Source organism: Haliotis rubra, unplaced genomic scaffold (assembly GCF_003918875.1).
Source record: "Haliotis rubra isolate DU_JTF1 unplaced genomic scaffold, ASM391887v1 Scf208, whole genome shotgun sequence".
NCBI lineage: Eukaryota > Metazoa > Mollusca > Gastropoda > Lepetellida > Haliotidae > Haliotis > Haliotis rubra.
Genome location: NW_025766092.1, coordinates 1,246,056 through 1,269,153, shown reverse-complemented (window position 1 = coordinate 1,269,153; position 23,098 = coordinate 1,246,056). Strand labels below are relative to the sequence as shown.

At 39.0% G+C, this 23,098-nt stretch overlaps 1 protein-coding gene across 2 annotated transcripts in view; it reads left to right on the top strand.

Annotated features, from left to right (window-relative positions):
* Window positions 1–2,969: 2,969 nt before the first annotated feature.
* Window positions 2,970–23,098, top strand: part of LOC124276355 (orexin receptor type 2-like) — a 139,843-nt gene continuing 119,714 nt past the window's right edge. For both annotated transcript variants that reach the window (XM_046712001.1, XM_046712000.1), the window contains exon 1: window positions 2,970–4,133. In XM_046712001.1, the coding sequence (XP_046567957.1) occupies window positions 3,759–4,133 (375 nt within the window). In that variant the 5' untranslated portion in view covers window positions 2,970–3,758. The remainder of the gene's footprint in view (window positions 4,134–23,098) is intronic.

Genomic DNA, 23,098 nt, shown 5'->3' with positions numbered 1-23,098 from the left:
AGATAAGAAACATAATTCTTTTTTGGATTCCGTCCTTTGATAGCCGTGTGGGTGTGTTAATCGATTGGTGTACGGCAAACAGTATCTCAAAATAAATATCAAGATATACCGACCTCCCACGTCTGAATTTCCCGGACGAAAGACAGATAATATGCCTTGATATGTCAAACTAGAAAAATGATATACGTTAATATATAGACCCAAGCGGACGGTCGGATCGCTGGGCTGGCCAACTTCCCCGAACTACTTAAGTGTTTAATTTGGTTTAACGGAATGTTGTAAATTCCTTTCAGGCTCATAGCTTCTGCGACTGCAACTTACAGTTTTCTTGAATAACACAAGACAGGTCCAAATCAGTTAAAGCATTTATTCCCTTCAACAGGCTGAAAACTGCTCACTATTCATGGAACCAAAGCAGCTTCCCCACTTATTGCTGTCCAACGGTCGGCACATATTGGATCCCTTCGACTCAGCTCGCCATTCCATACTCACTAGGAGCTCATAAGTGAATTTGTTGTACGTAAACCGTAACAGTTGAATTGCATACTTTCTTCGTGCATTCTTATAGGATATAGGTTGTGTAGACAAATTTGTAATGAAGATGGTTTTGTAACCTTGATTTTCACGCAGTGCCGGGATTTTCTGGTACTCTGTTCTCGTCACGATATGGCTGAAATATTGCCGATGTGACGATACATTTTAACTCACTCACTATTCCCATTTGTATCTCCGAAACACAGCTCCGTGTCAATACACACACCCCAAAAACCAACAACAACAAAAACAAAACCCAAAAAAAAACAAAACAAAACAAAACAAAACAAAACAAACAAACACAAAATAAAAAACCCCCAAAAAAACCCAGTCATTTCCTCCATAAGGTATATAAAATACTGCGAATAAAAGCTCGTCGGAAGAACATTGAGACATTTTAAACAAAATAAAGGTCACTAAAACAGCTGCATGGTGCAATGCACTAACCTAGAATGCAGTAAACTTCAGATAAATGATGTGTTGACAACAGCAGCACAATATCGGAAAATCCTGATTTTTCAATCTGATTTAACCCTTGAGGTTTCAACAGCGTGACAGAATGTAACTCCGCATCGGGTAAAAAACAATTACACCACACACCGGGTTCCTGATTCATGTAACAGCTATAATAAAGTAGATTATCTGGTCACAAAATGTTTTTTCCAGCCGGACCATGACCTACATACTGCCACGACGTCGCGCAACAGGATGGTAAATTGATTTATCCATGACAAAGATGATCACAGGTCAGGCTAACCCTGTGATTTACATCACTATATAACTACATCCTGGGATGAGGGAAGCTGTCGTATTGTTTCAATGGGACAGTATAATTACATCACAGCCTTAGTTCAGCGACAGAGATCAAAGCTACTACCAGAAGCCGAACAGGAACTGGGATAAATTGCTATGAAAGGGACCGTTGGAGGCAGACCCTTCTGGGAGTATTACTTGGAAAAAGTGTAAATTGCAACAATCAATTACGTACATGCGCAGAATAGAAACTTCATCATCTGGAAATTGACGAATAGAAGAGATAGGAATAATAAATATTCAGACTTTCTGGTTAGGTTGCTATTACAAACGGCTCCAACCATATTTCTAGCAGAATATTGCTAAAAGCAGCGCTAAACTGTACTCACTCACTCACTCACCCACTCACTGGAAAATGCGCCTCGTTGTAAGATTTATAGTATTCAGTTATGATTGACTAATTACATTTAATGCTATGCCTAAAGATTTTATGGACATTAGCGAAGCGTTATGTTGTGTTGAAGTATTCTAACACTTCCTATTCACTGACAGTAAAATGTCATCAACGCATTTACTCTTGTTAGTGTCTCATAAGATACGTAAACAATAAAGCACAGGACTCTTCGTGTTCGTGTGAAGGAATGTATTGAAGGATATTCTGATGTGATTATTTCGTAGTTCTAATAAAGCGGCTTCAAATACTCTTGAAATAGTGGACTTTCGTAGGTAACGTCACTTACTGAAACCCTGTTTGAAGGCATTACGCCGACGAGGCAAGGTAATGGTTTGAAAAATGCAACCCCGAGTTACTCCCTCGGTCAGGTCATGGTCTTTTGAAGGAGTGAGTGAGTGGGTTTAGTTTTACGCCGCTTTAGCAATATTCCAGCATTATCACAGCAGGGGACACAAGAAATTGACTTCACACATTGTACCCATGTGGAGAATCGAACCCGGGTCTTCGGCGTGACGAGCGAACGCTTTAAGCACTAGGCTACGATACCGCCCCTCTTTTAAAGGAATTACTTACCTTGCTTATCAAGTGTCAACACTGTTAACATTTTGCCTTTTGACAGTGCATATTCTCCGACAAAACATGTAACAAAACACCTTTGAAAGATCAATACGGAATTATCCAGAATGCTGTAGTGTGCAAGGTCCGTTATGAGAACAGCCCTTAGGCCATCAGTACTGTAATAGCTATGATTCACATGAGACTTAAACTGTTATATATATCTCCCAAGGGAACATTCATATTGAGCAATTCATCCATAATATATAATAACCACTTCCCTTAACTCCGATAAAATGAATTTGAAATTTAAATCATGGAGTTAGGTTTTTGTTGTTCTGAAATTCAGAAAAGAAATGGTTAATGCCATTCCCATTTTACGAAGACAAATTTAAAAATGAATCAAGTCTCAAGAAGAAATATGAATTCGTGTCCAATACAGCGTTCATCTACTTCTCTCATCTCCCGACGGTACAGGCCGGAGATGTTTCTTCTGACGACGGGGCGTGGTTATCGATTGTCTCCGAGTCCCGCTGCGACTGGTTGAAAGTGGCAGCAATTTCCGCCAATCATTTTCTCTTACGGGGGCCTCTGTCAACGATCAGCACCATCTGTCTGGGTTCTACATGTGTGGTTCAGGTGACTGCCACGAGGGGTTACAGAGGCTTCGATGTACAGCTTCTCAGCTTCCTAATACCAAGTGGTGATGGAAAGAGGCATGTGGTGTACATGTCACATTGAACGAAAGGACGATGATGCAACATAAATATGGACAATCATGAACTCTTAAATAGCCGGACTTGGACAAACTGGAAATAGATAATCCAGAGAGTGTTGCGATTTGACACTGAGAAGTAGGAAACATTTTAGAGGACGTATATGACTTCGCAGATGTATCGTATGGCATATGTGGCCATGCACACGTGTTTATTGTATTTCATCAAAGTTTGACATAGTCGCATGATGAAGTGTGTGGTTCTCAGCTGGTAATTTCTGTCAATGATTTGTCCCTGTGGTGTTTCTATTTCCCTGTAGAGTACTGTCTGCGTGAAGTGCTAGTTTGAACGTAATCACTTGTGAGTGTAATTCCTATTGATTTTAACAAATGTTACAGACAGAGGTCAAAAGGAGACCATCGAGTACCACCATATCAATCCTTGCCGTTAAACAGACAACAGAAGGGCTTCAATTGTGTAAAGGAACGTGTTACACTGTGTCAACAACTTGTGGCATCGCCAGGATAATTAGGATCGTAAACTCATGTCCATGGGCAAACACGAGCTAATTCATCTGTGGAACATTCGTTTCATATTTAATAAAGAAGGTTAAAAGTCGTAAACAAAGCAACAACGTTCGACGGGGCTCGCAACGACAATGTGGCATGGTAACAACTGTGTAACACCTGCCTGATACAACTGCAAGGAACAGGAAGACTTTGGATAATCACAATTGAATAATCACAATGGTGATAATGAACGGAACCAATCACACGTGCAAACATTATCATCCCAAAGAAGGTCCGATAGAGCAATGCTTTCAGTCGGACGAGGATTTAATGAGCTCCATCTATACGTTCATATATCCCAAACCCCATGAGTGGATATTTACTATACTGTACATACTTGTATTCATATTCGGAGTGTCTGGAAACTTCCTGGTTTGCTTTGCGGTGTGGAGGAACCGGCTGCTGAGAACAACCACTAACTATTTCCTTGTGAATTTGGCCGTGGCGGATTTTCTAGTTATTGTCCTCTGTCTTCCGCCGTCGTACACTCAGTCTATTTGGGAAACGTGGTTCTTGGGCAATGTGATGTGCAAAGTGGTCGAATATTATCAGGTAAGTACATACCAGCTTTACATGTCGTTGAAATGTGGACCAACTGATGTCGTTTATTTCAGGTTTCTTAGGTATAATCATAATTATTTTAAGCTTTAACAAATACCATTCATTAGTATTCTAGCACTTCAGTGCATGCTGAACGTTGTTGAGTGATTCTTGCATTACATATTGTGTGCTGTTTTCGCTTCAAGCAGTCCTTTAACAGTACCTGTACGATACATGCATATGTCTTTATGTTTGAAGTTTATACATATATCGCATAGGGTAAGTGTAAGTTAGATTACATGTTTTGTTTATTTTCAAGTTTTCTATACAGACTAAGTGCTCGCCATGTTATGTACAAACTGTCATTTTTTATCACAAATAGATGGTCTACACGTGCGTGGTGGAAATAAACCAGTCAACTTATCTCTGCGATCTACTTTCAAACTCTGATTAAGTCACGTCAGAATACCGATACGTCATCAAATAATGGATGACGTCATTCGTTGCCATTAGTAACAAGCTCGCACTGAAGAGGGTCGAGACAAGTATCTGAAATCCTCTCTACTTCGTCTGACTGTTGCGTATTTGTTTCAGAAAGACATAAGCGTTAATATATCTTAAGTACGCATAAAATTATTTTCGTATACTAGTATGTGTCAATGTGTTTGTCTTACTGCCATCTCACATACATACTCGTACTCATGCAAACACGCATGGAAGTGTGCGTGCAGTTTCACGGGTTTCCTTTAACACGAGCGTTTTCTATTACTTAAGTACGGACTATTTGATCATCGCACAAACCTCGGGAAGGAAATGAACTTTACGCTGATTGAAGCGACAGACTTGTGAAAAAAATTCATTCTCTTCACGAGGTCGCCATTTTTATATATGAAAATCAAATTGATCTGCATTATGACAGTCAAATAAACACATTCACTGAAGATCGTTGACTGCTCGTCTATACAAAGTCGAGTTTCCCAGATAAAGTGTGTAATTGATGAACACGCCATGTGTAGTTGAGACAGGAACTGGCTGTACAACAGCGGACAGAATCCGTGGCGCTGTCCTCGGTATGCCTCTAATACACTTATCCCAGGACGGGGATTTGATGCCGATGTTTATGAAGAGTCACGAAGGATCTCGGGCCATGGGGGCGGTTGACGTAATTAGATATGATTGTCTTGGCCGTCACTGTGCGGCTTAGCTGGGGATGTGGTGACGGACAGCGTCTACTGTCACAGATTACGGGGAATGTATAAATGACCATTTCCATTTTCATAAAATATATTTGCTCGAAGCAGAGTGAGTTGTATGATTCAACTGCGTGATTAGGCTGTGTCCATGAATCTATTAACAAGTGCTAATAAAATGATAATAATATTGTCTGCTTGTATTGCGCTTAAACTCCATGCATTGCATGCTCAAAGTGCTAACAGGTATCAGCGAAAAGGTGGGTTTTGAGTTCACTTGAAGAAGTAGTTCTGAGTTCTGTGGGGAGAGAGTTCCAAAGATGTGCTGCTGCAAAGTGAAATGATCTGTAGCCATAGATTTCCAGTTATATGAGGGCACTTGAAGTTGAAGCTGGGTTCTGGACCGCAACGACCTTGCAGGGGTATACACACAGACAAGGTCTTGCAGGTACTGCGGAGCTTTGCCGTACACACACTAGTGGGTCAATACTACCACTATAAACTCAATTCGCTGTTTGACAGGTAGCCAGTGGAGCTGTCTGGGTATTGGTGAAGTGTGGGATGGCACCATGGATGGCACCATCATAAACACATTCAAAGGCATGTCAATTGATCAACTGATTAAAACCCGAAGGGAATATATGCTACAAGCCAAAGCAAGGCATAAATCCGACACCTTTTCGTCACTGATGCGTCCAATCACGTGTGTACCCTGCACATGTCCACCATACATCGTTCTGAAAGCTTCCTAAGGTCCTTGAATGTTGGAACCTTGATTAAACAACCTCGAGCTCTGAGCAAGACCCGTATGACGTTCTTTGAACTCGCGATTAAAAGAGCAGGATCTATTGTACCTTAATCCTAGGGAGAGTAATCACAAGAGGCTGGAGCAGTTGAAATATTGTTCATCATAAAGGGAAATGTGACTATTGGAAAGATGAAGTCAGTCCTCCTGTGATACAGTCTTGTGGAGAGTCTTTTGTCATCCGAATCTGTATAGATCTATATGTGGCATGGTCAAGAAGTTCTCACGGGTTCCCTTTTTCCAGGCTGTGATCAGTGGAAGGGAATTGGCGATTTGATGGTTATTGAATATGAGACCATCGATACACGGGCGTGTTATATTGAAGACCGTGTTTTCTGTTTTCTCTCAATACTTGGTGCACCCATACGGAACTATGGTTAAAGTTTAGTCAATTTGTCACTTTGATGAACGTTTAGCCCTGGATACCCTTTGTGAGATTTAGGTTTACATTGGAGACTATGATTATGTGTTATACGTGTTCACAGACTGTCATATTTGTCTGAATATGCAGGACATAATATTTTGAATGCATGTGTTCGCATTTCAACAAAGTAATAAAATAGTTTCGTAAAATCTAAGTTATAAATTTACTGAGAATATTATATGTTTTCATTATATATGTCATTATTTCAATAGACCGTTTTTTTAATTTATAGGTAATAGTTTCAAGATCAGACATAGCTAATTATGTGCCAGTACTGAAACTATACACAGATTTAGCAACCATTATGATTTTTGTGAACCAAATGAGCTTTTTATGAACTATGGGTAATGTCTGCTGATATGTGAAAACATTTTTAAAAATAGTCGCATAGGTTTTGTTGCGGGATAAGTGACAAATGCTTGTTCCAATGACATGTTGCTTTGTATTGATCTTTGCGTTCATTCTTGGTCACGTAATGATGCTGCTTAAAAGGGAAGGCTGCAGGGTCTGATACAGACTATCAAATTAGTATAAATACGTTTCAAAGGTATGACATGATGGAGTTATAAGACGTCCCAATACTGCTATTGAACCGGCACCGCCGTGACTGAAATGTCTTGGAGGCATGCCAATATGCACAACTGAAAAACATGTTATGAGAAATAATGATTTGAGTATTTCTAAAATTGAAGTTACGTTAACAACACCTAGGCGTTGGATCTGAACGCAACGTCTAATCAGAATGAAATTTCACATCATGCATGAACAGCACGTTAGGCACCCACAATTGCCTACGTTTCTTGGGAAACTACACTCACTAATACAATTTAGCTCAGGTCACGCTTATAAATGCCTCCGATACAGCATGTCAATGAAATTCTTTTGATGGGCATTTTTGAAGTTGAGTTGATGAAGAATGATGGTCATTTTATGGATATACAACTTCTGTATTCTGTGAAAGGCGACGTTTCGGCATAGATCCCATAAGGAGAGGTTTACCACATAGAAATGACCCTGTCAATAACCCAAATAGCCCGAAATAATAAAAGTTGTTGTTTCTCGACTGTTGGACAGTCATACGGTTGGGTTGCAAAGACCTGTGTGAAACATGACCTTATAAAACCGCATCTATATGATATCGTCTCATGACATAATGGCACATGCAGTAGAGTCATATCTGCTCCATTTCTTAATAAGGATACCAGGATGGTAAATATAATCTACGATGAAGACAACTGGCTCTTTGGGGGCGTGTCGCTACCTTTTCCATAGGCAGAAAAGATTGGGGTGGGCAAGGCAACACCGGTAACGGGATGTGCTCTAATGGCGTTACTCCATGTTTACTGACGAATCAAGGTTTTGACTCCTGTGTACAGCTGGCAGAAGACCTTGTTGGTGACGTAGTGACGAGCAATATGACTGGTTAAGAATTCTTGACGGTTGTGTCATGTCGAGGATGGTTAGTTATTATGAAAGGAAACTTCACATTCCGTCTAAATCCTGTATCCCGTCGTTGTTCAATTTGCCAGAATTATTGGTAGAAATCATGAACGGCAACTGTAAGATCAGATTGTGCTCAGGATGATACCTTGTCTCTCCGACTAGAAGGCCAACAGACTTATATATTTAATATCGCCTCCTTCCAGTTCGATGTCAACTGTATATTAAAGATAAACCTATGTGGATGTGACCATCGTACACTTTAAAACAGTACTGGTTCACATAAACGGTTATGGTTTCAGTCAATGCCTCATTCCTAACGCTGCATTATTCACTCTGCCGCGTGTCGCCATCTCGAAGGCGATGCTTTTCGTTGTTAGTTTGTTTATTTGTTGTTTTACGCCGCACTCAGCATTATTCCAGCTATATGGTGGCGGTCTGTAAATAATCAAGTCTGGACTAGACAATCCAGTGATCAACAATATGAGCAACCGATGACATGTGTCAACCAAGTCAGCGAGCCTCACTAAAGCCTAAAAGACGGATTTGCTGCAACTAAACTGCCGGCAAAATAATTAGGAAATAATTAATATCAATAAATAATTAAACCAGTCACCGAAACACTGCAAACGAAAGGTGCAAAACACAACTGCAATATCAGTTTTAAAATCAACACCATCGAATGTTCATTTCTTGTTTGTTTCCTGTTCAGTCATCATCAAACAAGGATGCATACTAAGTTATGCCCGGAAGCTTATATCATGTTTGTTTCCAGTCAACAGATATCTGCCTAAACTCACTCCAGCAGCGGACTGCACTCGATTTTATCCATCAATATCAGATTAGAATTCTATTATCATATTGAAACTGTTCTAATTGTATTCAAGCATTGATATGTATCGGTGTCTGTACCATATGTTCATGCATTATATATAGTATTACTGTTTTAGGGTTTTTAAAATGATAATGGCGTTTATTCAGCCTGGTGTAAACTAGTGTAAATGATATTTCCTACATTCTGTTAATCAGGCCAGTTCAGTTTTCACAAACGTATACAATATCATGCTTCGGCAAATGACTCATATTTGGTTTTAATGTCATAATTATCATAGAAAGAGTTTTCATACTGACTTGTTTCATTGATAAGTCGATATCCCATACATACTCAATCAAACCTGCAAGTTTGAAATACGAACAGAATATTCATCTCCTACTGAATGTTGTCCGACAAAGTCAGTTGTCAAAACATAATACTTACAACGCCTGATGTACAGATACCGATGAAGATGAAGATGAAGATGAACTTACCGTTTAGCTTGTTTGTGAAACTCCAAAAAAAAGTTTATCAACTCTTATCGGAATTAGACGATTTAATCGATGCAAAGATTGAAAACGAACCATGACAATACTTAAAAACTGTCGCACACTTTTATTTAGTTGATTTAATCAAATCAAATGTTCATTTCCTCATGACGTCGCCGGAAAACATGCCTGCCATTACACAAGTTGTGAGCTTACATATTCTGCTGTGTAGCTAAGCAAGAACAGAGGGATGCTGACATCGTGACTCGCGACAGATACAGGTGCACGATCTTCTATTTTAAGAACGTTTTTGTCGTTTTGCATGTTTATTTTTTATTTTTTATTTATTTATTTATTTATTATTATTTGTTTTATTTATTTACTATTATTTTTTTATTTATTTATTTGTGTGTGTGTGTGTGGGGGGGGGGATGCACCTGCCATTCCAGCTATGTGACATTGGTCTGTAATAAATCAGACAATCCAGTGATTACTATTATGAGCACCTGGGATACGATGACATGCAAAAACCAAGTCAGCGAGCCTGAGCGTCCACTCGTGTAAGCCCTCTTACGACAAGTGACTAGTTCCAGCCTAGTATATTTCTTTTGAACAGCAGTGGACAGTGCGGAAACTAGAAGCGGGGTTACATTCAACACAGGCACTACATTCTCGTTTCTGTAAAATCGAGAAAGTATATCTGTAGATTTCCCCTGCCAAGAAACCAAGGTGAACCTGCAAGTGTCACAATTATGCACATAGTATTTCTCCGGCTTAGACAACTGTTGCACCCATACTACCTTCGTAAAAAATGAACCGTAACTTTTCATCTGACCTACAAACACTGAACCAACATCCTCACCATGTCCGAGTCACATTACAGTGATGTTGGCGTGATATATATAGACACGTCTCATGAAGGTGACAAAGAACTCATTACGGGAATATAGCACAATATTACATTTAATACATTTAATGATGTAGTGTTTGCATGTTAAAAAGGGTATACACACAGTGATCTCATTAAGGGAATATAACATAACATTACATTTAATACATATAATGATGTAGTGTCTGTATGTTACCAAGGGTATACACACAGTGATCTCATTAAGGGAATATAGCATAATATTACATTTAATACATATAATGATGTAGTGTTTGCATGTTAAAAGGGTATACACACAGTGATCTCATTAAGGGTATATAGCATAATATAACATTTCTCATTAAGGGTATATAGCATAATATAACATTTAATACATATAATGATGTAGTGTTTGCATGTTAAAAAGGGTATACACACAGTGATCTCATTAAGGGTATATAGCATAATATTACATTTAATACATATAATGATGTAGTGTTTGCATGTTAAAAAGGGTATACACACAGTGATTTCATTAAGGGTATATAGCATAATATAACATTTAATACAAAAAATGATGTAGTGTCTGTATGCTACCAAGGGTATACACACAGTGATCTCATTAAGGGAATATAGCATAATATTACATTTAATACATATAATGATGTAGTGTCTGTATGTTACTAAGGTTATTAATACAGGTGTCATACATGCCAATGAACATATTATGATGTATTGACGTGATCCTCAAAAACATTTAATACATATAATGATGAGTGTCTGCAGTATACTCTCATGTTTGATGTTATGGCATAAATGAAACTGGAAGTAAATGTCTAATGAAACTGGAAGTAAATGTCTAATATGTTAAATTTTCTCTCTGGTGTGATGTTGACATGACTCAAGGACGGACGATGGACTTTCAGTATGAACACAATGTGTACATCAAGGAAAGTAACGTCTTCAATCATATGTATTTTCCAGCAAGCATAGAAAAGTTCATAACTGTAAGGTTAAAAACCAAAGTATCATGATGCGCGTGTTGCATCTTCATTTGATCAAGGGGAACTTTCAGGTTATTGTGGGTGCGTCAGTCATATCAAACTGGCATTCGGATGCCCAGTGCGAGAAGGTAAAATGCAAAAAGTATGTGTGCACATATGCTGATGGCAAACAAGAAGAGATCAAGATGAGAACGCGATGTTATAAACTGTATAGACGGGTATTAAGTTCATTGCTCATGCCCCCTGTGATTGAAATTACAACTTCGTACTGGAAGTTCATGATATCGTCAATTTTGTCAGGTCATCAAGCATTCGCCCTCATGCTTCGAAAGCCCTATTAAGTACCACAGCACTATATTCCAAAATAGAGGCATTACACGGATTCCGTAGCACAAGAGCTAAGAGGTGGTATTTGGATGTCAATTACCAATTCCACGGCAAGTCAAGTTCCATTCGTGCTTAAAGACTCTCAGAATAGATTGGTAGCCTGTGCTGTTTAACAAAACCAGTACGTGGTGCAACGTATCTGTAATTGAGAACATCTTCGGAGTTTTTCTGGATGTTAAATCTAGCTAGGGTCCATGCAGGTAGAAAAACCGCTGTAAGTCCCCATGATCACTAGCATGGTGATCTATCTTCAGTTGCTTGCGATCTAGCCCGATTCTGTATTGTATTGTCTTTAATAGTGGTACATTTTTAAAGTTACATGCTAATTCTGAATCTATATCTGTGATATTTTGTGTGTTTTACTGCCCTTTGTCTTCAGATTTTATAACAATATCTATTATCAATTTATTATCTATTTTAGTCACGGTAAAGCTGAAATATTGCCGATGTGACCATTAATCTTAAATCACTCACTCAGTCAGTCAGTACAGGGCACGTATCCACGTACCAGCCATAACGATACTATTTGACTTCATGACAAAGTGCTTGCTGTTACTTGGTTTTGAATCGGGTGGTCCGGCTCACCCACTTGGTTGACACATGTCATCGTATCCCATTTTCGTAGATCGATGCTCATGCCCTTGATCATTGCCTTGTCTGGTCCAGACTCGATTATTTACAGACCACCGCCATATAGCTGGAATACGGCGTTTAACAACAAACAAACAACACAAAACCAGGTTTTTGATGTTATGATAATTTTAACTTGTAATCCGTCCCAAAAGTTTTTGATGTTATGACAGTTTTACAAGTAATAGATCGACCAGATAGAGAAAGGCACACAGTGTGTGTGAAATGTTTTGTCTAGGGAAACAAAATAATTAAACGATAAGAACTATAGACTTTGCGCTTGCATACACTTCTATTATAGAATGTAATGATAGTCTATAAAACAGCAACATTCTGTGTTTCACTTAGAAGGGTTGAACTATAGCTGATAACGTTTCATTTATTTGCGTTCACTGATGACATAAGTTATTTTATGTATAACTGAACACGCGATATAGCTCACCAACAGCCGAAAGTGCATTCCATGTATGGTATAGAAGCTAAAACTAAGCAAAAACAAGACAGTCAAATTTGTGTGGTTTGGGTTTTCTGAAGGAAATTGGGAGATGCAGCAAATACGTATAAATAACGCGGACAAAACCCTTTCCATATTCATAAGACATATAAGCAGAAAGCAGAGTCCAGTGCATTATTTTGCCCATATCATAAGCATGTCTTTCTGAAACACGATTAATTATACCATGTGTTGGCAAAAGGTAAGCGTATCCTGAACACCCGCAAGACAATAACAATCAGGGAACAATGAGTCTTGAAAGAAGTACTGTACTACGTGTTTTGTATAATACCAAGCCTGTCATACGGCTGGGCCCGTAAACTGTTGGGTCCTTATCAGACAATCAAGAGACTGACCCGGCGATCCAGTAATACTATTCACCTGAAAAAGTTAGGCATTCACCAGAACAAATAAGCGAACATCTGGTACAGTTCAAAATTCATAAAAGGATCAGATATCAATTTGATCACCCATGCGTACAATTTTAAAAACCTTCTGACAGTTTTACAAAAGCATTGGCGGTCCTGATGAAGCAGACTATGAATAATAACAGTATGACTGTCTTTGAAACTTAACAAACATGCGGTATTCTCGACATCTGGGTGTTGTGGGCACTAGTTGTCAGTCTGCATCTTCATGCATTGATCTGGAAAGGGAGCAGAGGAGGCGGTTTCACTGACCTCTGTTAATTCTGTTTCAGGTTAATCTATTTTGTGGAAGGGAATTGGGTATTTGACCACCAGTGAAGTCATCGATAAACCTGAAGCTGAAGTTAAACCTCTTGGCCAAATTCCCTTGTTTTGACTTTGATCCCAATCCGATGAGAAATTCCGATCCATTTGCATAAAGAAACAGATCAGTAAGGATGGATGCACAGTTGGTACCCATGGGAGGTCTTCTTCGCTCAGTTAATGATTTCCCAGTAAACTTCAGAAGTCTTAAATGCATGTTTTGTCTTTAATTCAAATTTCGTTGGGTATGTCAGTCTTCGTTGTGATTTACCGTAATTCTGCATGTACAACATCTCAATAAGAAGGTGACAAACTTCGTAAGCTATGAAATCGTTGTAAACCAATCACCTCAATTGAAGGTTCACTATTTCTTTACTATTCGTAAACCATTTCCCAAATAATTAAATAATATTTAGTTCAAATTCTCCTTGAAGGAGATCTTCAGAACTCATGGATTATATAACTGTGATATTCCAGTACGCTGAACGAAAGCTGATGCCAAATGTGTCAATTCAAGTCTAATTTTGCAATAAAGATTATGGTCGGTGAACATCAGGTATGAAATGTTCACGCAGCGTGTATATACACAACTGTCACGTCCGCGATAAATGTACATACATGAACATAATTTAGCGCTTCAAAACACAGATAATGTGATAGGCTCTTTTGGTGTGTATGTAATTCTTCGATTTGACAGCCTAGCACTCAATCCATCCTACACCTCTGCCTTATGTCGAATGACCCAACAAAATTGAATAAAAGCCTTAATTGGAATTTCCAGTTTGAAATTTATATTCTGGTTCACACTTGTCAATTTTGCTCACCTGACTGAAGTTAAAGTTGTGGCTTATAAGTCCGTTGTCCTTCATAAACAAAATATATTTATTGCTGAAGTTGAAATTTCACCAGCTTGCTACTGCCATAGTGCTAAATGGGATTTGATGAGATTTTCAATGTAGATGTATAAATATTAGTGAGGCTCATGATAAATGTTCTCTTATATTTTGAAAACTTTGTCAACAGTATTTTTGCCAGTGGTATCTCTTGAAAGAAAGGATACAAACATATACTCCTACTGTGAAAAAGTATATTAAGCCTATGCATGACCTCAATATGACAGCCAATTTCTCCGCCACCATTAAATAATCAGCCAGTAGCCAGTGAGGAAAAAAAGATTTCGTGAACTTAATTCAAGTGTTAGCAGTGGTCAGATGGTCAATAAAAAGGAATCCAGCCCGGAAGTTCACGCGAGAAGGAGTATCATATTTGTTTGTCGACGTAACACTATACACCTCCGCTTTGGTGAGTGTCACGCCATTTTGAACCAACGGGCAGTTGATTATGAGTCAGAGTTTGAGGGATGTATTTACACTGCACTCTTTGTGATGGTAAAAATATAAACACATAACATCGTGAAGTAATAAATGAAGAAGGGGGTTAAGTAAGTGTGTCAGTATAAAAACAAGATTAACTTTTTCCAACCAGCACTTTTTATTTTTATAAATAAACGGAAAATATCATTATACAGTCATAAATCATTATGTGATCTTCCATATGCATTGTTTATGTTATTTGTCAGTACCTCGCTGTATCCGGACTTCTAATCTATTTCAATCATTGCCTACGACTGTCACCTATGTCTACAATCAAGTACATCAAATTATTTAAATTACCCTTAAGTTTCCGAATAAATCTGAAAGTTGCCAATCCAGTCAGTGTATGGGCGTATGTTTCGCCTGTATAAGTATTGCAGCCTGCGGGTTGGTTGGAGACACTCAGTCAAAGATCCCCAACGCGCCATGCCCTAATATACGAACAGAGAAGACCTTCGCTTTGGCATGGGCTGCGCGTCCTTTGATCTACTAAATCGCCCTTCCTCTCCCATGTCTCGGATTTACTGGTATCTCCGTCTTACGAGTTCCTCATTCTGTCTCATAAATCTCCTTTTGTGCTAATTGTACTATGATATCGGTCAGTACAGTTTAGGGGGGACACTGCGGCTCAGATTGTAGTAGCACTGCCTCCTGGCCTTTCGATTTTATCTATTATTTACCATGACTTATTGTTCGGGTTTATTATATTTTCGTTTTATTCAATGTTTAACGCGAGCCCACTTCTGTTTAGCCCGGCATCATTGACCCGTGATGAATCGACATATTTTGACATGGAAAGATGAAAAACTCAATTTTTACACTCAACATAAAATTCTTTAGAATTAATGGGAACTTGTTCTTAGGCTCAAAACACATTCACAACTGAGTATGCGGAGATTGGTTACATTAAGTGATAAAGTGACCCTACACGCGATCCCATATTAAGCTTCGTGAGAACATGACATAAATGAAGAATTTGTTTTTGTTTAAAATAATGTTGCCAGGGATATCCTACACTTTCGTGTATGTCAATTTGATACATAAGGTATTTGTTTCAAAATTAGGTACTTCCGGTGTTATTTATTTCAGAAGAATGGTCACTTATCTCTCAGCGTAATTGCGCCTCTAGCGTCGTTCGTGTCGGCTCATAGGGCACTGAGCTGTGGTCAGTAGTTCTCGCCACAAGTCAATTCCACGACCGTGCTCCAATTACTGGAGTATCAAACCTAGCTAAGTCCGGGTATTCATCACGAGGGCAGTATTAACGGCCATCATTAGGAGCATGTCCAAATCATGGAACAAACAAGGTAATAGGTGATTCATCATTAGCCGTGTTGACAAAGATTATTGTGTCCAGCCGATGACATGGATTGCTAATGTAGCTTATCAACCTAAATCTGCTTGAATGTAACTACTTCATTCAATGCTAGGTCAAGCAAATTGTGACAATTTACGCACAGGGTATATGTTTATTCCAATATGCTACAAGAACACGGAATATATCTTGAGTTTATCGCTTTTAGTATGAAATGCTATAGAGATGTCTTTCTTCATGTCGCCTTTTCAGAGTCATGAATTTTGCTCTGAGGGTAGGACCTTTCTAAATCATGTTGTTATACAGCAGTAAGAACTGCAGTTTACCGTTATATGTGTAGGTATTATTCCTAAAGGCCGCCAGTGTAGATTGATATTCAAGAACTTGTTGCCCCTATGTTTTTACAGGGCAAGACTTAGCTGTATCAAATTTATTAAAGTTACATTATGTGTCATGGTGCTTGAAGCGCTGGATTTATGTTTTTTAAAAACAAAACCTGAAAAAATATTCTCCCCCATGTGCCATACGTTTTCGTCCACGCCTCAATACGTTTGTAAACAAAAGGAAAGAAGGGAAAATATGGACAGGCCCTCATAAAGTTTTTTTCATTATAAGTATACACAAATGAAAATAGTATGTGGAATATTGTCAGATTGGCCACACCGTCGAGGGTTTCTGGACACATGTGATCCAGAATTACGATGGGAACAGTCTGGATGTAAACAACACTTTAACCCCGAACTTCCAGTTGTATTTCGTCCGTCTGTAATTAGGTCGAATCTGAACCAAACCAGTACAGTGATGGACATCATGAGACTTGAGCTTCTGTTGGGGACAATCCCGTCAGGTGCCTCTTAAGATAAGCATCCTAACCCCCTTAACGCAGCATGGAGGTTAACCGTGACATTTTCAGACGGTTGGAGTAAACAACACGATGATTTTGACTGTGTGACTTCATTTCAATTTGAGAATCCAAGGAATCAGAATGTATCAATAATGCAATATGGCGCTTGAGCAAGTGGGGTGTAATGAATCAGTAGTGCCAGATTAACTTGATTCCCTGAATACTCCAAATACCCAGCTTGTAAGAAACCCCGACATCATTAAATCCAAACTATTTTGGGAAGCTAAAACTATTCTCACCTCACATGATGCATGAACATCGTGTCGCAACAAGTTGTTTCTGGCATTTGTCAAAAGATGTACGACATTCCGAAACGTTCGTTTATGTTGTCATCAAGATGGTTGGAAGTTTTGTTTGAATGATCTGTGTGATATTATTGCAATACAATAAAGATGAGATCATGGTAAAAATATCTCCAGCAATGCATTATTCACGGAATTATCAACATGTCAGAATAGACAACCATAGGTGAGTAGAAACAATGTAATTAGAGGGTTACGTGTTAGATGTAATTTTCAGAATAGTTCGGTGTAAATGATACCATATGAGTATGCAAACTGCTTCAGGTAAACTGTCTGTATACTTACTGGATGAATTTGTTAGCCATATATTTATCTTATTTTAAAATCTATAACTAGGAGTCATATCGATTTCAAACGTTCACCTACATGTACAGACTTGTAATTCGGCTACATGAACAGACTTGTAATTCGGATCCTAAACTACTGCAAAGTATCAAAGTGCGATCAGCCCTTACACTGCTCCCTATTCATATAATATAGGCAAACAAACCTTAGGATTACTATCTTTTGAAATTGAAGTATGAATCCAAAGCGTCATTAAAATAAACTCTCCTACGTATGACACCAAAGTCTGACACCACAGTCTGTCGCAACAAGTTGTTTCTGGCATTTGTCAAAAGATGTTCGATATTCCAAAACGTTCGTTCATGTTGTCATCAAGATTTAATGTTTTCCTGATCTGAGCATGACGTACACAGCTCTTGCTCTGTATGAACGTATAATAGGCGACTAACGGGATTGAGTGGTCTGGCTCGCTGAATGGGTTGACACATGTCATAGTATAATTGCGTTGATCGATGCTCATGCTGTTGATTAATGGCTTGTCTAGCCAAGACTCGCTTATTTACAGACTGCCGTCGTATAGCTGGCATAGTGCTCAGTGTGGCGTTAAACAACAAACAAATAAAATATGTGAAATATTATACTCTTAGAGCGGCGGTGCACTGAACGGTAGTGGTGTATCGTAATTTCATGAGATTAGGGTGGTGTATCGTAATTACATTTGTTGAGAACACTGCCTTGAAATTCCTTCCAGGAACATTACATGGGTACTTAACTTTGAGATCGTATTTGTGCATCCCTTGACTTCCTAGTAGCCTGTACACACTAAAGGACCCTTAAAGATATAGGTTAGAATGGTTCTTCAGCAACCCATTCTTTTCGTAAGAGGAGACTAACGGGATCGGGTGGTCCGGTTTGCCGAATTGGTTGACACATGTCGTCGTATCCCAGTTGCGTGGATCGATGCTCATGATGTTGACCACTGGATTGTCTGGTCTAGACTCGCTCATTTAGAGACCGTCGCCATATAGCTGGAATATTGCCGACAGAAGCGTTAAACAAAGAAACACACTTCAGCATATCCATGCATATGTAGATTCAATTTTTTCCACATCTGTGACTGTGAAGTTTTATATCACAGTTTTATTGTCCTTCTTTACACATTAAAAAAACGAGTAATTGTTACAGAATGTCTTGTACGTATATGTGGAAGTTAAAAAATATCTTCATCTCAAATTTCGTCACTAATGGGGTGTCATACCTTATCCGTCTTTTGGTACGTCTTAAATTGCGTGGTGAGATATAGCTTATGGTCTTAATAGAGTGTAGCGTATTAACACTCAATTCAGATGTCTTCTAATGGAATATGGAACAGTGTTTCATTTAGAGAAAGCAATTATTTGTTTCTTGATGGTGGATTGCCGAGGGCACACTGTTCACAGAGGAACAATCTACGACGACAGCACTCAACTTGACATTACTTTCAATTGTCAAACTATCAGAACGCCTTCGCACCTTTACTGCCATAGTTAGATTGTGCTCACTTTGGCCGTGTAAAGAAACCCATTTCGATAATACAATAAATTTTCATTCGTTAATGCATACTTAATGTTCATGTTAAGAAAGGTTTCTCATCCACTTGAGTTAAAACATACTTACTTTTTGTAAAATCAATTAAACGATTTTGGCCAAAGTGAAACCTCTCTCGCTCTATCCACGTCTAAAGTAGATGCTTAAATGGATTTCCGATCCCTTGAAAGACCATCGCATGTGCAAATATGCCCTCACTAAATTACAAAAATACTACAACAGGAAAATGTTCCCATAGTCATAATATACCAATCACTGACTTAGTTAAATTGATAATTAGGTTGTTCCAGGGCAAATCATTATTCGGGTCTGTCGAAAAAAGACAATCAAGAACATACAATCAGTTGGTTTAAAGTAATTGTTGGATGTGAATATTTGTACAAGAAAAATGTTTCGAAACGATTCTATAGCACTTTGTCCTGACAGGCCTCACCGATGAAGAAGGTCTCTTACTGACTACATTGGGAATATATACTAGGCACATAAAGAAACTGGGCATACAAAATTTTAAAATCTAAATTTATCAAACCTGTGTAGACACATAAGGATTCAAACTCAGAGATTAGTGACATGTATCCAACATGCATGCACGTGCCACGTTCCGTGACGTCAGTGGGTGCGTCCTTGAGACGTGCAATACGTTGTTGCACGTGCATTCCGGGAAAGAGAAACAGAGCAAATGAATGCCACGCAATACTGTCACTTTGGAAAGCTCAACCCCTGCCCTTGCGATCGTTCAAAAAATTAAACGGCTATGGAAACGCATAGCATGCCAAGGCTCACGTCTGCACAACGTCATGTGGCCATTGGGATGGTCCGTGGGGGAATGTCTCAACGACAAGTGGCTGCACATTTCCACTGCCACCGGAACACCATTTCTGCACTGGGGAGACGCTACCAGAACACAAATGACGTCATCGATCGGCCAGGTTCTGGACGTCCACGTGTAACAACGCCAAGACAGGACAGATGGATAAGGGTGACCTTCTTCGCCACAGGTTTCAGACTGCAGTGATGTCTGCCCGAACCTTCCTAGGACTTCGCTGTATCCACCCCAACACAGTTCGACAACGTTTACGTCATCACGGGATCAGACCACGACGTCCCGCCATACGGCCTATCCTGACAAAACGTCATCGACAAGCTCGCCAAATGTGGTGCCGAAATCATGTCCGCAGACCCTTGTTTTGGTGGAGAAATGTTGTTTTTTAACAGTCCAGGTTTAACATTTCCCATAGTGATGGACGTCAACGAGCCTATAGACGCGTGGGAGAACGTTATGCACAGGCCTGTGTCTTGGAACGGAATCGCTTTGGTGGTGGTTCTGTAATGATTTGGTGTGGAATAAAAGCACGCCAAAGAACTCCTTTGGTGATTGTTCAGGGCAACTTAATTGGTGTGGGCTACAGGGATCAGATTCTTCGACCTGTGGCAATTCCTTTTCTGCAACGTCATGGCCCTGGGTTAACCTTCCAACAGGACAATGCCCGCCCTCATACGGCAAGGGTTGCTATGGATTTCTTGCAATACCACAACGTTGACTTACTGCCTTGGCCTGCAAATTCACCGGATCTCTCCCCGATAGAGCATGTTTGGGACGAGATGGATCGACGTCTACGCCGTCTTCCTCATCCGCCAGATAATGTCCTTGACCTTGCAGCAGAAGTTGAGAGAATCTGGCGTGTTTGATAGGCTCTATGCGTCTTCGATGCACTGCTGTTCTCAATGCCGATGGTGGACATACCCGTTATTGAGCTTGTGACATGGTCTTTTTACCCCTGTCCCGCTTGTGGACTCGTGACGTCATTGTGATTGACTTTTCAGTTGAAATTCTCCCGACTTGTTATGGTCTCATGATCCCTCCATTAAAGTTTATATGTACCTTTGACATTGTTATCGTACATATCAACTGGGATAATATTTTGACAATGCACAGTTTCTTTATGTGGCTAGTATACAAGATCATCCTTCCCACAAATGGCATGTTCCGCAGGCTGCCGGTCTTTGGTTTGCGTGTTACGAAGTTGTCTTATCTGTCGTCGAAGATGATACTATAGAAGTTCTATTGGACATAGGGCACGAATACATCATTGAGGGTGAGAATGTCCCTGGTTATTCGAGCAGTGTGGGTTATCTACCTTCAGTTGTTGGCAATCCTCAGCTTTTTTGTTTGTTATTGTATTGTCCTAATTTGAAATCCTAATTTTAGAGATATATGCTAGTTTTATTTCTTGTTACTGTGATATACTAGGTTTTACTGTCCTTCGTCGACAGGTTTTCATAATTTGCGCATTTATCATGAACTTATTTTAAGTCACGATATGAATGAAAACATGCCGCTGTGACTATAAACTTTAACTCACTCACTCGAGCAGTATGGGGCCTGATTCCGGGTCAGCACTGTCCTGGTAGTGAAGGAGAACAGGTTGCAGAATGACAACCAAGTAACGTTTGGCATGCAAGAAGCTGCCAAAACATGTGTTGTGTTAGCACCATATTCTGGCATTTTTTACTCAGCTGACCCCGATCATATGGAAGACGTACCGCTCATCAGCGCCATTCCAAGACGCCAATTTAACAATTGTGTATACTTTCCTGCAATACAATAAAGACGAGATCATGGTAAAAATATCTCTAGCAATGCATTATTCATGGAATTATCAAAATGTCAGAATAGACCACCATAGGTAAGTAGAAACAATGTAATTAGAGGGTTACGTGTTAGATGTAATTTTCAGAATAGTTCGAAGTAAATGATACCATATGAGTATGCAAACTGCTTACAGGCCTTTCACTGCCCCCTATTCATATTATATAGGCAAACAAACCTTAGGATTACTATCTTTTTAAATTGAAGAATGAATCCACAGCGTCATTTAAATAAACTCTCTCACGTATGACACCACAGTCTGACTCTGACTAACCGTCAATAATTGTCGCGAATTTCCCATTTAAATTATCATCAGGTAAGTTTAGGCTATACTTTCCTCGTTCATATTCGTTCGACTTAAAAGGAAAAACGCAATTATTGCCAAAACATCACTAATTCGGACCACTGTCTAAACCGGACTACAATTTCGGTCCCCAACACGCCATGTTTGGACAGTTTCCTCTGTACACCTTCAGCTGCACAGTGGGAACCACGCTGAACCAGTGAACCGTTGTCTTGTTCAATACCAATATATTTTAGATTTTTGAAAAGTCGTTTGATTGTTTTTGAAAAAAGGACATCTAAGTTGATCCTCAAAACATTTGAAACATTCATCAAAACAATGCCTGACACCACTGACGTGAAATAGCCAACTCAGCTATTAATAACCCAAACTCTTATAAAAGAACATAAATGCATTTCCGTTGTACTTTTGAAAACGCCACTTGTTTACATCTAAGGCAGGATGAGCTTACACAAAAATGCTTTCAAATGGACAATTAATCATCCCATGTCGACAGTAACATAAAGGGCTGTATAAAAATCCCATGCACCTTGACATTTACGTGTCGTTGCAAAGGCGGCGTAAACAACTCTTCGTTTTAAATAAAATATGGAAACACCGACGCACGTTCTCATAATTGCCATTCCTGCGTAAACAACTGTCATTACTATACACATTGAATATATGGTTTCAAACTATTTAATAAAAGGTTTGACCTTTATGTTTGCCCTATATCAATCCAGAATAAATAAACAAATAAATAGCTAAATGAATAAATAAATAAACAAATAAATAACTTAATAAATAAATTTTCGTAATCAGTAATTGTATACGTAACTTTTCATTAAATTTTGTTTCCTGTTAAATGCAATATAGGGCCATATGATAGCCAATCGTACTGACTATATCTAATATACAACTGATCGTGATCAAATGTACATCCTAATATTTTTAGTGCCATACAACGTGATATATACCATCAAGTGCTGCAAAGTATTATTGTG